The sequence below is a fragment of the Pelodiscus sinensis genome, chromosome 32 (assembly GCF_052426305.1).
Source record: "Pelodiscus sinensis isolate ZL-2025 chromosome 32, ASM5242630v1, whole genome shotgun sequence".
Taxonomy (NCBI): Eukaryota; Metazoa; Chordata; order Testudines; family Trionychidae; genus Pelodiscus; species Pelodiscus sinensis.
The window spans coordinates 9244215-9261372 of record NC_143083.1 but is presented as its reverse complement, the minus strand read 5'-3'; the positions used below and the strand labels follow the sequence as shown (position 1 = coordinate 9261372).

Here is a 17158-nt window from a genome sequence, read left to right as displayed (position 1 = left end):
GGGGAGCTGGGAGGGCCTCGGGGGGAGCGGGGCTGGCCGGGGGAGATTGGGGCGGGATGTCGGGGGGAGTTGGGAGGGGCTCGGGGGGAGCGGGGCTGGCCGGGGGAGATTGGGGCGGGGTGTCGGGGGGAGTTGGGAGGGGCTCGGGGGGAGCGGGGCTGGCCGGGGGAGATTGGGGCGGGGTGTCGGGGGGAGTTGGGAGGGGCTCGGGGGTGCGGGGCTGGCCGGGGGAGATTGGGGCAGGGTGTCGGGGAGAGCTGGGAGGGGCTCAGGAGGAGCGGGGCTGGCCGGGGGAGATTGGGACAGGGTGTCGGGGAGAGCTGGGAGGGGCTCGAGGGGAGCGGGGCTGGCCGGGGGAGATTGGGACAGGGTGTCGGGGAGAGCTGGGAGGGGCTCGGGGGGAGCGGGGCTGGCCGGGGGAGATTGGGGCGGGGTGTCGGGGGGAGCTGGGTGGGGCTCGGGGGGAGCGGGGCTGGCTGGGGGAGATTGGGGCAGGGTGTGGGGGAGAGCTGGGAGGGGCTCGGGGGCAGCGGGGCTGGCCGGGGGAGATTGGGACAGGGTGTCGGGGAGAGCTGGGAGGGGCTGGCCAGGGGAGATTGGGGCGGGGTGTCGGGGGGAGCTGGGAGGGGCTCGGGGGGAGCGGGGCTGGCCGGGGGAGATTGGGGCAGGGTGTCGGGGAGAGCTGGGAGGGGCTCGGGGGGAGCGGGGCTGGCCGGGGGAGATTGGGACAGGGTGTCGGGGAGAGCTGGGAGGGGCTCGGGGGGAGCGGGGCTGGCCGGGGGAGATTGGGGCGGGGTGTCGGGGGGAGCTGGGTGGGGCTCAGGGGGAGCGGGGCTGGCCGGGGGAGATTGGGGCAGGGTGTCGGGGAGAGCTGGGAGGGGCTCGGGGGGAGCGGGGCTGGCCGGGTGAGATTGGGACAGGGTGTCGGGGAGAGCTGGGAGGGGCTGGCCAGGGGAGATTGGGGCAGGGTGTCAGGGGGAGCTGGGAGGGCCTCGGGGGGAGCGGGGCTGGCCGGGGGAGATTGGGACAGTGTGTCGGGGAGAGCTGGGAGGGGCTGGCCAGGGGAGATTGGGGCGGGGTGTCGGGGGGAGCTGGGAGGGCCTCGGGGGGAGCGGGGCTGGCCGGGGGAGATTGGGGCAGGGTGTCGGGGAGAGCTGGGAGGGGCTCGGGGGGAGCGGGGCTGGCCGGGGGAGATTGGGGCGGGGTGTCGGGGGGAGCTGGGAGGGGCTCGGGGGGAGCGGGGCTGGCCGGGGGAGATTGGGACAGGGTGTCGGGGAGAGCTGGGAGGGGCTCGGGGGGAGCGGGGCTGGCCGGGGGAGATTGGGGCGGGGTGTCGGGGAGAGCTGGGAGGGGCTGGCCAGGGGAGGAGCCAGGGGGGAGAGAATCAGCCAGTGGGGAGCAGGACTGACCCGGGCACATGCAGATCCCAGGGCACTTCCTGTCCCACGCACAGTCCCGGCGTAGCAAGAGCGAGTCCGGCTATGGCTCTACAACACACTTGCCCAGCGCTCAGGAGCACGGACGGGGCTTCTCCTCCTCCCCAAGGCGTCACTCCTGTGTCAGACGCAATCAGAGGCTCCCAGCGCCGATCACGCCCCAGCTCCCAGCCACTCCCTACAGCCCCGCCAGGCTTCTGTCGGGCGCCCATTCAGAAAACACCAGACATTGCACATGTCTGGTATTTTCTGAATTTTTTTACCGGGTTGAGGGCCCAAAAACCGATCTCTCCGGTTGAATACCGGACACCTGGCAACCCTAATGAAGACTACCATTATGAACGTTGAGCCGTTTGGTTTGGAGGCACCTTGATCTTTAAACACTGAAAAGTTTTGATGGCCCCTTGGATGTAGGGAGAGGGGGAATTTTGGAATTTACACCCATTTATGTTCTTTGGTCAGAGACTTCCACTGACGCAGGGGCAGAGCAGGAGAACTCCAGCCAGAATGAAAAGCCTGAAGGCCAAGTTTAAGAAGATTGACGTGAGTATTGCTGAAGTGGGGTTGGTGATTCAGCAGGGGGCTGAGCCAGACGGATGCCCCTGTACGCTGCTAGCGGACACTGTGCTGCCGGAGGTGCAATTTTTCCAATGAGAAATGAAACCGAAGCCCTCGCCGCTTGTGGCCATTAAAGAGCCCAGGGAATTTCTGCACAAGTGAGGGTATTGCCACCCAGGGCCAAATGCACTTGGGTCAGTTCCAGCCTAACTTCCCCGCGGCAGTATCAGATGGACGCAGTCCCCACCCGGACCATCACCTACGAGCCATAAAGGGAGCGTCTCTTACAATCAGTGAATCGCTGTGGGACCCACCTACATGAAGAGGATGCTGGAGCCCTTATCTCTCCAGCCAAGGGTCCATCAGAACTAAATCTGGACACCCCCAGCTAGAACAGTGGTCCCTTCTCCCCCTTTTGTGCTGTTTTTAGGCCACTGGTCCCTCTTTTCACCCAGGGGTGGTACTCTAGCTGTGGCAGGCCGGTATGTGGGCATCTCACGCGGCCGCAGAGCCGCACGCTAAATTCCAAAGGCGCTGCCCAACCCTGCCCTCCTTTACATCTCTGCATGCTGCTGAGTGGAGCGGGGTTACCGAGGGATAGCTAGGCTTCTGTGGGCAGCGGTGAGTCTTCTTGTCTTTGCTAGAAACACTGCGGCAGCACAGCTGCATCGCGGGAGCAGGGCCGCCTGGGGGGGGGGGGGCGGGCAATTTGCCCCAGGCCCCCATCAGAATGTCTGAAGTCTGAAACAGGGAGTGCCAGGAAGGGGCCCCCAAAATTGCTGTGCCCCAGCCCCCCTGAATCCTCTGGGCAGCTCTGCATGGGAGAGGTTCAGTGTAGATGCTCAGGATAGCAACATAGGAGTGGGGGAGGTGTTTTCTGCCGCTGACGTTAATTCCCCTTCCCACCTAGGGCTGACTATACCGGGGGCAGGTCAACTTAACTATGTTTTCACAGCCATCGCCCTGAGCAACCTGGCTGGGTCAACCTAACTCTTTAGTGTAGACCTGCCTCAGTCCACGTTCCCCATTTTCACATGGGGGCAAGGGGAGGGTGAAATAAACCAGAGAGGAATGGGGGCATCAGGGAAGGGCAGACAAATAACCAGTGGCAAATTTTTAAAGTGCTTGTACACAAATGCTAGGAGTCTGACGAATAAGATGGGTGAACTAGAGTACCTCGTATTAAATGAGGAGATAGACATAATAGGCATCACTGAAACCTGGTGGAATGAGGAAAATCTGTGGGACACAATCATACCGGGATATAAAATATATAGAAAGGATAGAGCAGGCCGGGTGGGTGGCGGAGTGGCAATGTATGTGAAAGATAATGTAGAATCAAATGAAATAAAAATATTAAGTGAATCAACGTGTTCCATAGAATCGCTATGGATAGAAATTCCATGCTCCAATAACAAGAAATTAGCAGTAGTGATATATTACCGACCACCTGACCAGGACAGCGATACTGACATAGAAATGCTGAGGGAGATTAGAGAGGCTACCAAAATAGAGAACTCTATAATAATGGGGGATTTTAATTACCCCCATATTGACTGGATACATGTCACCTCAGGAAGAGAAGCGGAGATAAAATTTCTCAATGGCTTAAATGACTGCTTCTTGGAGCAGCTAGTGCAGGAACCCACAAGGGGAGAGGCAATTCTCGATTTAGTCCTGAGTGGAGTGCAGGATCAGGTCCAGGATATAACCATTACAGGACCGCTTGGGAATAGTGACCATAATATAATAACATTCACCATTCCTGTGGTGGGAAGAACACCTCAGCAGTCCAGCACCCTGGCATTTAATTTCAAAAAGGAGAATTACACAAAAATGAGGAGGTTTGTTAAACAGAAATTAAAAGGCACAGTGACTAGAGCCAAATCCCTGAAAGCTGCATGGAAACTTTTTAAAGACACCATAATAGAGGCCCAACTTAAATGTATACCCCAAATTAAAAAACATAGCAAGAGACCTAAAAAAGAGTCACCGTGGCTTAACCACCATGTAAAAGAAGCAGTGAGGGACAAAAAGGTATCTTTTAAGAAGTGGAAGTCCAATCCTAGTGAGATAAATAGAAAGGAACATAAACACTGTCAAATCAAGTGTAAACATGTAATAAGAAAAGCAAAAAAAGATTTTGAGGAACAGCTAGCCAAAAACTCAAAAAGAAATAACAAAATGTTTTTTAAGTACATTAGAAGCAGGAAGCCTGCTAAAAAGCCTGTGGGTCCCCTAGATGATCGAGCTATAAAAGGAGCAATCAAGGACGATAAAGCCATTGCGGAGAAACTAAATGATTTCTTTGCTTCAGTCTTCACGGCTGAGGATGTTGGGGAGATTCCTGAATCTGCACCGTCCTTTGTGGGTGATGAATCTGAGGAACTGTCCCGGATTGAAGTGTCATTAGAGGAGGTTTTGGAACAAATAGAAAAACTTAATGTTAACAAATCTCCGGGACCGGATGGCATTCATCCAAGGGTTCTAAAAGAACTTAAATGGGAAATTGCTGAGCTATTATCTGTGGTTTGTAACCTATCCTTTAAATCGGCTTCCGTACCTAATGACTGGAAGGTAGCCAACGTGACACCTATATTTAAAAAGGGCTCTAGAGGCGATCCTGGCAATTACAGACCGGTAAGTCTAACTTCAGTACCGGGCAAATTAGTCGAAACAATAGTAAAGAATAAAATTGTGAATCATGTAGAAGAACATAATTTGTTGGACAAAAGTCAACATGGTTTCTGTAAAGGGAAATCCTGTCTTACTAATCTATTAGAGTTCTTTGAAGGGGTTAACAAACATGCGGACAAGGGGGATCCAGTAGATATAGTATACTTGGATTTTCAGAAAGCCTTTGACAAGGTCCCTCACCAAAGGCTCTTGTGTAAATTACATGGCCATGGGATAAGAGGGATGGTCCTTTCTTGGATTGAGAACTGGCTAAAAGACAGGAAACAAAGGGTAGGAATAAATGGTAAATTTTCAGATTGGAAAGGGGTAACTAGTGGTGTCCCCCAAGGGTCAGTCCTGGGACCAATCCTTTTCAACTTATTCATAAATGATCTGGAGAAAGGGGTAAGCAGTGAGGTAGTAAAGTTTGCAGATGATACCAAACTGTTTAGGATAGTCAAGACAGAAGCAGACTGTGAGGGACTCCAAGAAGATCTCACCAAACTGAGTGATTGGGCAACAAAATGGCAAATGAAATTTAATGTGGATAAGTGTAAAGTAATGCACATCGGGAAAAATAACCCCAACTATACGTACAGTATGATGGGGGCAAATTTGGCTACGACAAATCAGGAAAGAGATCTTGGAGTTATCGTGGACAGTTCTCTGAAAACTTCCACACAGTGTGCAGCGGCGGTCAAAAAGGCAAATAGGATGCTAGGAATTATTAGGAAAGGGATAGAAAATAAGACCCAGAACATCTTACTGCCCCTGTATAAAACTATGGTACGCCCACATCTTGAATACTGTGTACAGATGTGGTCTCCTCACCTCAAAAAAGATATTTTGGCCTTGGAAAGGGTTCAGAAAAGGGCAACTAAAATGATTAGGGGTTTGGAACGGGTCCCATATGAGGAGAGGCTAAAGAGACTGGGACTTTTCAGTTTAGAAAAGAGGAGACTGAGGGGGGATATGATAGAGGTCTATAAAATCATGAGTGGTGTGGAGAGGGCTGATAAAGAAAAGTTATTTATTAGTTCCCATAATAGAAGAACTAGAGGACACCAAATGAAATTAAGGGGTAGCAGGTTTAAAACTAATAAAAGGAAGTTCTTCTTCACACAGCGTGTTGTCAACCTGTGGAACTCCTTGCCAGAGGAGGTGGTGAAGGCTAGGACTATAATAGAGTTTAAAGAGAAGCTGGATAAATTCATGGAGGTTAGGTCCATAAAAGGCTATTAGCCAGGGGATAAAATGGTGTCCTTGGCCTCTGTTTGTCAGAGGCTGGAGAGGGATGGCAGGAGACAAATCGCTTGATCATTGTCTTCGGTCCACCCTCTCTGGGGTACCTGGTGCTGGCCACTGTCGGTAGACAGGATACTGGGCTAGATGGACCTTTGGTCTGACCCAGTACGGCCGTTCTTATGTTCTTATGTTATGTTCTAAAGGATCGAGAAAGGTGAGCGGGAAACAAAAGTGAAGAGATAGTAAGAAACTCACGAGAGCCAGGGAGGGCTGGGTAGGGGCTACAAAAGAGCAAGGAGTGACAGGAACTTGAGAAAAAGACCCCACAACTAACTAATGTCACGTGATCAGGTTTCTTCCCCAATCCGCTCTACAAAGGGTACCTGCAGTGTAGCATCCAAAGGTACACGCTCCCTGAGATTTGGCTTTATTAGCAAAAAGCTATCAACAGCACAACAAAACTTAGATCATGCCTTTTGCCCTGGGTTGGCTCTTCCTAGCATTCCTCCCTCTAAAGTTCTCAGCCCAATTTCTAGATCCCCTCTTGAAAGAGCCAACTTCTTGACTCAGGCTTTGTCAAGAAGGCAGGGTTTTTGTGTCCACACCTCAAAAGTGTATTGCAAAAGCAATGTGCTTTTGTGCAAGAGAGCGTCCACACTGCATGGACACTCTTGCGCAAGAAAGTTCTGATGGCTATTCACAAAGCCCTGGCTGGGTTGATTTAGTTGGGATTGGTCCTGCCTTGGGCAGGGGGCTGGACTTGATGACTCCTGAGGTCTCTTCCAGCTCTATGATTTTAGGCTTCAATGCTACAGCCGACTCTGCATGGACAGATCCTTCTGCCTGGCACAGCCAGCTGCGGGCTTGGGGATGTTGTGTGGCATTCACTCAAGGAAATTGCATGGTCAAGTATTCTGGATAGCAATGGGCACTCACTGGTCAGTGAGACATGCAGTTAAGTTGGCTCTTCCTGTAATCACAAGCTGCTCAGGATGGTTATGTAGAGACCACCGGCCCCTGAGAGCTCTCCAGCTGCAGCTGCAGGGGTCAGTCCAACAGAACAGGGTGGCTGGCTTGCTGGGACATAGGTGAGGCAGCAGCTCTGAGTTCTCTCACTCAGGTTTCCGGATCCACCGAGCCAAGAGGGTCAGGTTTCCCCGGGGGCGGAATTAAGTGGAGGAGACAGAAAATCAACACTCTTCAATTATTTAGCAACCAGCAGGAGGAAAGCAGGACTCCACATTGAGTTTTGTGCATGCAGTGTGCCTAATTCAAAATTCCCAAGCGGCATAGCATAGTGGAAGCAGTCTGCACATCCCTGGGAGCCAGGACTTCTGGTGCATCATCTCAACCCTGTCCTTGACTCACGGTGTGCCTCTAGAAATACCCTAGCAGCTCAGTGCCTCAGTTTCCCCTAGTCTATAAAACGGATAAAGATACGTACGGCTTGGTAGCTCTAGAGATTACAGGCGTACAGCGTACTAGGCACTGTGGCAATGTTCCTGACAGGCCATGTGGCTCCGGACAGAAAGCCCGGTCTTCCCACAGACCTTCTCCCCCGACCTCCTTCCTGGCAAGGAATGCACCGTCCTTGCCCAGGGCATCTCTGCAAGGACCAGCTGAGCTCAGCATAACCCTTTGCTCACCAGATCCTGTCTGTTCTGAAATGTGATTTGTCCTTTTCATATGTGTTCATTTTTTTAAATTGTATCCTTTGGTATCTATGGTTGTGACTATTTTCTTCCACTATTTGATCTGAGGAAGTGGGTCTGGCCCACGAAAGCTCATCACCTAATAAACCATCTTGTTAGTCTTTAAAGTGCTACATTGTCCTGTATTTTGCTTCAGCTACCCCAGACTAACACAGCTACATTTCTATCATGTCAGGGGTATCTTTCCCGCCTCAGCCTGGTCCCAGGACCTGTATCCCTCCAAAGTAGGCACCCAGACTTCTGGCCTTATTCAGCGCCACATGGAAACAGGGACCAGTGTCTCCAGGGCCAGAGGCGGTCGGTACAATGGCCCACAGTAGGGGGTGAGCATCCTGTGGGGCCACTAGCCCCTTGAATGGGGGGGGGGGAGGAGCGGCCAGGCTGCTCTGGTTTGGGGGTCTCTGCTCCCCGACTTTGGGGGTCCCTGGCGCCCGGGGTCCGCACCCCCTGGCCTGGAGAGGTCTCTGCCCCCGGCTTGGGGACTCGGCACGCGGCGCCGCTCCGCCCGGCGCTCTCCGCAGGCAGGGGGCAGGCGCCGGCCGCGGGAGGGAGGCGGGTCCTCGGCGTGATTCATTGAAGCTGCCGCCGGAGCCCGGCACAGAGGGGCGGCGGCCCCGGGCCCCGGCCCCTGCGGAGCGTCCCCGCCGGGCTCCTCGGGCAGGCGGCCGGATGGGCGGGCGGCCGCTCCTGGGCACCATGAAGCAGATCTGCCTGTGCGCGGCCGCCTCCTTCGCGGTACGTCCCGGAGCCCGGCTCCGCCTGGGCATCTGCAGCGCCGGGCTGGCCCTGCCCCCGCCCCCAGCTCCCTGCCCCCCGCTGCTCCTGCCCCCAGCTCCCTGGCCGGGCTGGTCCCCCCCCCCCGCAGCCCCCTGCCCCCCCGCTGCTCCTGCCCCCCAGCTCCCTGGCCGGGCTGGTCCCCCCCCCCCCCCGCAGCCCCCTGCCCCCCCGCTGCTCCTGCCCCCCAGCTCCCTGGCCGGGCTGGTCCCCCCCCCCGCAGCCCCCTGCCCCCCCGCTGCTCCTGCCCCCCAGCTCCCTGGCCGGGCTGCCCCCCCCCCGCAGCCCCCTGCCCCCCCGCTGCTCCTGCCCCCCAGCTCCCTGGCCGGGCAGCCCCCCCTCCCGCAGCCCCCTGCCCCCCCGCTGCTCCTGCCCCCCAGCTCCCTGGTCGGGCTGGCCCCCCCACCAGCTCCCTCTGCCCCCAGGTTCCTGGCTGGGCTGTCCCCGACTCCAGCCGGCCGGCCCCCTAGCTGCTCCTGCCCCCCAGTTTCCTGGCTGGGATTCTCCTGCCCCCACCTCCCCGGCTGAGCTGCCCCTGCCCCCAGCCAGGTTGCCCCTGTCCCCCTCCCTTGGGCAGCCTGTGCCTGCGCCCAGCTGAACTGCCCAGGCACTTCTGCCCCTCCATGCGAGCTGCCCATGCACCCCCTGCCTCCTCGCTTCCTAGAGTGCCCCTGTGCTCCTGCTTCCTCCCTCTGCAGGGAGAATATGTCCCCCCCCCCCCTCGCCCCGACAGTGCACTTGCCCTCCCTGCACTGCACCCCCTGCTCCCGAGGCCGGGCATGTCCCTCCTGTTGCCCTTGCCAGGTGGGTGCTTCCTCTTCTCTTCTCTGTGCTGCTCCTCTCTCTGCCCAGCAGCCTCTCCCCCATCCACCTCCTGCTGGGAATCACCTCCCGGGTGGCCTACGACACAGCCTGCCCTCGCTGCCTGCTTTGCCTCTGCCCTCACCCCAGCTCCTCCGCCTGCCCCAGTTCTCCTCCCTTCCCTGCACCTCCTCCACCTCCAGCCCCTGGGCCAGAGCTGCACCTGCTGCCCTTCTCCCCACACCTGCTGCCCCCTGGCATGAGCCCTTGCCCCTGCCTGTGTCAGGGACTGGGGGCCTGTGGGTTCTGGCTCGGGGATGGCATTATCGGGGGACCCCTCCCTGCTATAACACCTGAACTTCCCTCGCCTGCCCACTCTATCAGCTGGTGCCCTGGCCTAGGCTCCCTGTCTGAGCCGGGGAGGGGGAGCACAGGTTATACCGCCAGCAACCTTCTCATCCCTGGGAGGCTGCTCTCCCCGCACCTCATGCCCTGCACCCATCTACCTGCCCACGGGTGACTCTAGGCTTCTGGCTTCAGTGTGAGCGCGAGTGAATGGGATCCTTAAGGACCATGGGACCTGCGCCCGAGGGGAGCCAGCTGCCTGGCTCCTGGATGAACTGCAGGGCTCAGCACCCATCAGGGCCAGTGTGGTCGCTGCTATGCAGGGTGCTCGGAGCTGGCCTGGCTAGTGGCAATATGGGCCCTGTGAGTAGTAGGAACCGGGCTGTGGGGAGAGATGACATTCCCAGCTCTCTAAAGGTGACTCCCATTTTTACTGCAGCCGAATTGTCCTTCATAGGCAGCCGGTCTCTGGATTCAATTAGGAGCCTCGATGCTTTCCCTCCCCCGGTGCCCAGTGTCAGTGAATTAAGCCTGCACCCCAGCATTTCAGTTCCCGGGGAGAGCAAATGTGGAGTCCCAGGGCTCCGATGGGACGGTGAATAGACCCTGACTCTGCGAAGGTTTGTGCGCACGCAGCGTCGTATGCAAGCCCCTAGGTCTTTGCAGGTTCAGGACCTGAATGGGGACCAGCAGCTGCATCTTGGCTATAGGGAAACAAGCGTCCAGTGACTGGCGAGCCCCACGGAGGCGATCTTTAATCTGGTGGCACAGGCGGGACCCAGTGGAAAGTCACATGTTCCCACAAAATCTCCTTTGACTTTTGGGTCGAGTCCAGCTCTCTTGGTTCCTGGTGTCGGCGGCAGGTTGCAAGGCAGACCAGGGGCTTCTCAGCATTTTACAGGGAAGTAAAATGCAAAGCCGTTCGAAAGCCAGGAAAACGTCTCCGGCAGGCCCCGAGATCAAAGCCTGACATCAGCTGGGATTCCCAGGAACCATGTTGCCAGCCCAGCCCCGAGCAAGAGAAGAGCAGCGAGGGGGTGGCTTGGGGTGTCTTTACAGATCACTGTTGCAACCACTGTTATACGTTTGCAACTACGATCTGTAAAGACCTCTCACAACCCAGTAACTTCGCAGTTGTTGGCTGCCTTCTGCGCTCCAGACAGGTTTGGCGACAGGGTGCTGGGCAGCTCTGAAAATCAGGCTCCAGCTGTGTGAAGGGTGAATTTTTCACACCCCTAGGCTGAGGGGAGGGGCTCTCTTGTCAGCACGGGGGTTCCACCTTCCTGAAAGGCAGGAGCTAGATGGCTGGGAGAATTCACCCATCAACATAGCGCTGTCTGCATAAGAGGTTAGGTGAGTTTACCTGTGTCGCTCAGAGGTGTGAATATTTCACACCCAACAGCAACATAACTCCCAATCTCACTTCCTAGCGTAGACCAGACCGAGGATGACCTGGGTGTTATGTGTGGAGCGGGGCTGCAGCACCCAAAATCACTGGTCCCTGCTAGCAACGATGACCCAAATTTGTCTCGTTTGACTAAGTGGATCTGAGCCTGATGCTGAGGTCCAGGGGAGTTTTGCCTCTGTGGTGTTCTATTTATTTGGTTTCTTACCTGGCCCATCACCATAGTATCAGGGCACTCCTTGAAAACACACACACCCCATAGTGAAGGGCATAAATATCAAGGAAAGAGCAGAATTATCAAGCTTCACAGAAGGTGGCAAAAGCGCTAGGGGGAACTGGATGAAATGAAGAACATGTAGGCTACGTCTACACTGGCACCCTTTTCCGGAAATGCTTAAAACGGAACAGTTTTCCGTTATAAGTATTTCTGGAAAAAGCGCGTCTACATTGGCAGGATGCTTTTCCGGAAAAGCACTTTTTCCGGAAAAGCATCTGTGGCCAATCTAGACGCGCTTTTCCGCCAAAAAGCCCCGATCGTCATTTTCGCCATCGGGGCTTTTTTGTGGAAAACACTGCTGTGCTGTCTACACTGGCCCTTTTCCGGAACAGTTTTCCGGAAAAAGGACTTTTGCCCGAACGGGAGCAGCATAGTATTTCCGGAAAAGCGGCTGATTTCTTACAGTAGATCGTCAGTGCTTTTCCAGAAATTCAAGGGGCCAGTGTAGACAGCTGGCAAGTTATTCCGGAAAAGTGGCTGATTTTCCGGAATAAGTGGCCAGTGTAGACACAGCCGTAGGGTAAGTAGCAGGAAAACGGCCTAAGATTGTGGAATATTATCCCCATTGAAAGGGGCCCACTTTCAAATTGGATGGATGAAGCATGCGAAAATATAGGGTGCAGCCCTGCCTAAGTTGAAGGAATTGGACCAATGGGTGTTTTCCATTTCTATGCACAGTGGAAAGTATCCTGCGTGCAGAGCGTGGGGACATCTCCTTGCCAGGGGTCTCACTTCCCTCCCAAGATCTGACGATGGCTAAGACATTTAGGCAGTGATCTGCCTGTCCATGGCGCTCCCTTGCCCCATTCCTGTAGTCTGTGAGTCAATGTATCTGTCCTCACGGCATCCCTCTCTGGCAGAACAGTGCTGTTATCTCAGTGCCTGGATGGCGAGCTGATGCCCAGAGAGGTTAAAGCCCAAAGCCTCCAAGGTATGTAAGTGCCTAACAGGAGGATCTAAGTGACACACCCAAGGTCACACAAGGAATCTGTGGCGCAGCAGGGAATTGAAGCAAGAGTTTCCTAGGTCCCAGGTTAGCATCCCACTGCCTCTGTTAGATGTAGCCTTTCCCCTTCCCCTTCTGGTGGGCTGGGGTAGGGCTCCAAAGTCCCTGAGTTTGCTTCTGTTTGGGTTTCAGAGCCAGGACTGGGGTAAGAATGATGAGAAGCTCCTACAAGCTGTGGACTACAATGACCCCGAGAAGGTGTCATCTTTGCTCCTGCGCAAGGGCCTGGTCCCCACCAAACTGGACTCGGAAGGCAAATCTGCGTGAGTCCCCTGCTCAAATGCCTAGACCAGAGTCTCTGTTCCCCATCCCTGGGCTTGGGGTGATAGCTTTAAGATACTCCTGTACTCCCCTCCCTAGCATAGGGCCTGCCGGGGCTGTGGTGTACACGAGAGCAACCCCCAGGCTGCTCTCACACCTGCTTTGCTTCCCACAAGTGTCCGTATGGCAGGGGTGGCCAACCCATTCTGGACAAAGAGCCAAAATAGCAGTGGATACAGTACGAAGAGCCGGGGCAAAGTTGTTGAACAAAAAAGGAAGCCTCCCCAGAGTTGTTGAGCAAAAAAAAAATGCTCCCAGCAGTTGCCCCCATTTTGAATGGCCGCACCAGATGGCTCCCCTGCCCCAGAGAGCCGGGAGGTGGGGGCCGTTTTCAGGGGCACTGGGGCGGCTTTGCAAGCTGCACTTTCGGGGGGGGGGGAAGAGCCACAGGTTGGCCAACCCTGCCGTGTGGTAACAAACCCGTGGGTGCGGCCAAGAGTACTGACCACCCGACAAAAACAAACCAGGGAAGAGCTTGGCAAAGGAACAGATTAGTAAGGCGCTTGGGGGAGTTGGTTAAGGATTTCTTGTAAATACAGAAGCTTCTCGGACTCTGGCCTTTCAAGCAGCCTCCGGGTGGTGGCGGGAGGGGTCTTTGGAGGATGAATGGTGACGGGCTGCCCGCTTGTGCCACAGGTTCCACCTGGCTGCAATGAGGGGGACCGTGGACTGCCTGGAGGTGATGCTCGCTCATGGAGCCGACCCCCTGGTCACAGACCGCTCAGGTAGGCAGCACAGTCCAACTCCGCTCTGACGTGACGTGGCGGTGGGGCATTGACTTGAGCCATTAAGGACAAAGCATCCTGCAGGGACCACTCCTGTGTTGCCCACGGGGCGTGAGTGAAATGGGACCTAAGAGATCTCTGCCCGCTCTCATTTTCTGTGTTTCCCAACCATAGGATCAAACCCATTCCAGGAGCCCCCTCTAATTCGCAGGGTGGCAGGCTCCTCTGACATCCAAGTGTAGTCCCGTCTTCATTGTTCTCCTGGTCGTTCACCAGCCTCCCCCGGCACAAAAGGAGCGGATGGCTCCAAATCCCTGTAATCTCTGACACAGCCGATGGATAATCTTGGTGATCCTTAGAAAGAAGGTGGCAAAGCCGCTCAGCTTTCTTACTTTAAAAACTCCCCTGGGGGCTTGAGCAGAGCACGGGCTAACGGGGGGATGAAAAAGCTTGTGTCGGTCAGAACTTGGCCCGGTGTCGGGATCCTGTATTCTCCCACAGTCCTAACCTGAATGGTTAGTGCAGGAGCCCAGTCCTGGGCGGAGAAGCATCATCACTCGCTTGTTAATTGCGGACGAGGTTCTGGCCGTGGTGTGTAGCAGGCATGTCTGGTACTGACTGTTCCCAAATATGAGTGTGTGCTGTTGTGTTCCTAGGAGGAGGCCCCACAGGTGCTCTCTGTTTCAGATTCAAAATAAAAATGGCCGTAATATTTTACACCAGGGGTGGGGAACCTTTTTTTGGGTCGGGGGCCGCTGACCCACCGAAAAATCAGTCGGAGCTGCACACACATGAGAAGCAAAAACGGACATGGCCCCCAACTGAGAAGGAGAAAGACACTCCCCGCGTACCCCTCACATGCCAGAGCTTGGGGGGCCCCAGGCTAGTCGATTTGTGTGCTCCAGCCCCATGGGGAGATGGCAGGGTGGGGGGACTGGAGTGCCAGAACAGGTTCCCCAATGCTGGGGAAGCGGAACCTAAGCCTCAGGGGCCGGATCCAGGCAAGCTGGGGGCCGCATTTGGCCCCCGGGCCTTAGGTTCCCCACCCCTGTTTTACACGACAGGGGCCACTCCCCTGAAATCCTGCAGCCTGTTTGTGCTGGGCTTTTGTTGAGTTTCACAAGCTAAGCAAGGTGTGGTCAGTTTGCGCTTTGGATGGGAGACCTCCGTGGGCACTGGGATGTATCAGGAAAGGGATGTTGGTGATTCTGTGAGTGGTGAGCGTTTTTTTCCCAAGCTGATATAAAGTTGGGTGCTAGCGGGCGCCGTGCAGCTGGGTTTGCTGTCATTTGGCTCCTGACCACGTATGGATGATTCCAGATCTGACGTCCATGGTGCTTTTTATTACACTAGGAGAGCTGGTTTGATGAGATAACATGATCTTGGTAACTAATTGACCATTCATTATCAGTGGGAAATAGGTCAATGGAGGGATGATAGGAGTTACTATAGAGACCTTTCTGGGTGTCTGGCTGATGAGTCTTGCCCACATGCTCAGGGTTTAGCTGATCGCCATATTTGGGGTCGGGAAGGAATTTTCCTCCAGGGTAGATTGGCAGAGGCCCTGGAGGTTTTTTGCCTTCCTCTGTAGCATGGGGCACAGATCACAGCTGGAGGACTCTCTGCATCTTGGGGCCTTAAAGTATTTGAAGGCTTCAATATCTGAGAGATAGGTGAGAGGATTATTCTAAGAGGGGTGGGTGAGATTCTGTGGCCTGCACTGTGCAGGGGGTCAGACTAGATGATCATAATGGTCCCTTCTGACCTTAAAGTCTATGAGTCTATGAGCTACCCCTCGATTCCTAGTCACATTTCAGTTTGGTAAATTACATTGCCTTCCTGCTTTTCTTGTACAGTTCTTACTGGATAGAGGAGTCCCCCTTTCTCAAGCCACCACATAGTGATTCAGGGATCTGTTGTGTCCTGCCCCAGAGAAAGCTGCAGTTTGGTGGTGGGTGATGTGATCTAGGGATATTGATGACCTGCCTTACGTAGGGACGGGTTGAGAGTAAATTGCTTAATGCTGACGATTTTTTTTTAATTTCCCTGGGTGCATGTGTACAGTATCACCATCACTACTGTCACATCCTGACCTGCCAGTCTGTCTCTTCCCAGGGTACAATGCGCTCCACCTGGCGGCAAAACACGGCCACCCACAGTGCGTGAGCAAACTGTTGCAGGTAAGGCAGCAGGCAGGAGCAGTCGGAGCAGAGGAAAGTTGTGACGGGGTGAAGGTCACAGATGACCCCTTGGGGTGATTCCTGGGGGTCTGACAACTGCACTGCCACCCTCCTTTTTGCTCTCTGGGGCTTCTCGTCACCCTGTCCTGCCGGGCCAGCTCCCTGGTCTCCCCCAGCCAAGGCACAGAGCTGAGAATCACACCCTCTTCCCCTCCCCCCGCAGAAGCAGTGCCAATACTGAATCACTTCAGGTCTGAGGAAAATGCAGTTTTGGGCCCAGCTTCCTGGGATACAACTCCCCAAATGGGATCAACCCCCCCCAATTATTTGGGTAAACCCCTTTTAATAACAAAAGGGGGAATGCACACACCGATTGCTCCCCCGGGTAATAATTATTTACATTGGGTCAGATGGGAAACAAAAGTGATTTTATTAAGTACAAGCAGTAGGGTTTAAGAGGCAAGAAGTGAGAACAGACAGAGCAAACTAGATTACAAACGCAAAATAACAGAAAACGTTTAGTACTTCTACACCGAAACTTCAGTACAAACTTAACTGCGAACTCACCCTAAAACTGGTTCTTTCCTGGCCAAGCCTTGCAGACCAGAGCCATCTTCTTTCCCCCTGCCTTGGGTGTCCCAGCCAAAGACTTCTCCTTTCCTAGGCTGTGTCTACATTGGCACCCCTTTCCGGAAAAGGGATGCTAATGAGACACTTCGGAATTGCAAATCCGCGGGGGATTTATATATCCCCCGCAGCATTTGCATTTACATGGCTGCCGCTTTTTTCCGGCTCGGGGTTTTTGCCGGAGAAAAGCGCCAGTGTCGACGTGATTCTCCGAAAAATAAGCCCTTCTCCTGATGATCCCTTATTCCTTCTTTGCAATTCCAAAGTGTCTCATTAGCATCCCTTTTCCGGAAAGGGATGCCAATGTAGACACAGCCCTATTGTTTTTAAAGATTCCCTTTTTGCATGGGAAGTTACCTGACCGGTTGGGGTGGAAGTGACTTCCCCAGACCAACCACTGCTAAGACTTAAAGGACAAAAGAGATTGTTTAACGATTACCTTCAATGTTTTGATGACTAACACCCATGCTGGCTCTCATTCACACATTTAAAAACCATAAACATAATCCCAGCGGATTATAACATAAAGGTTGAGGGGTTACAAAGCACTTTTGAGCGATGTGCATTCGTGGCCGTAAATCCATTTCATAAAGCGTGACGGGGGAGGAAGGTCCGTCGTAAATGTGTTGTCCATTCTTGGTGCTGAAGCACCAAGGGCTGGAGAAAGGTTGGGGGGTACAGGGAGCTTGGGGAGAAAGTAGCAGGCTTCAGCCCTCTTGGGGTTCACTTGCAGAAGATCCTGGGTGTACAGGATTCTTTAAGTCTAAGGAACAACCTAGGCAGGGTTATAAGAACGGCCAGGCTAGGTCAGAACAAAGGTCCATCTAGCCCAGGGTCCTGTCTTCCGACAGCGGCCAACACCAGAAGCCCCAGAGGGAGTGAACAGAACAGGGAATCATCAAGCAATCCCTCCCCTGTCACTCATTCCCAGCTCTGACAGAGGCTAATGGCACCATTTCTACCCATCCTGGCTAATAAGTGTTGATGGACCTAACCCCCATGAATGTATCTAGTTCTTTCTTGAACCCTGTTAAAGTCCTGGTCTTCACAACCTACTTTGCCAAGGAGGA

The 17158-nt window shown here is 54.7% G+C and overlaps 1 protein-coding gene across 2 annotated transcripts in view; it reads left to right on the top strand.

Moving 5' to 3' along the window:
- The first annotated feature begins 8209 nt into the window (after positions 1–8209).
- Positions 8210–17158, top strand: part of ANKRD24 (ankyrin repeat domain 24) — a 32695-nt gene continuing 23746 nt past the window's right edge. The window contains exons 1-4 of one of the 2 annotated variants that reach the window (XM_089774964.1): positions 8210–8362; positions 12368–12498; positions 13193–13281; positions 15397–15461. In XM_089774964.1, the coding sequence (XP_089631090.1) occupies positions 8297–8362; positions 12368–12498; positions 13193–13281; positions 15397–15461 (351 nt within the window). In that variant the 5' untranslated portion in view covers positions 8210–8296. The remainder of the gene's footprint in view (positions 8363–12367; positions 12499–13192; positions 13282–15396; positions 15462–17158) is intronic. The other variant, XM_075903017.2, reaches the window with a different exon arrangement.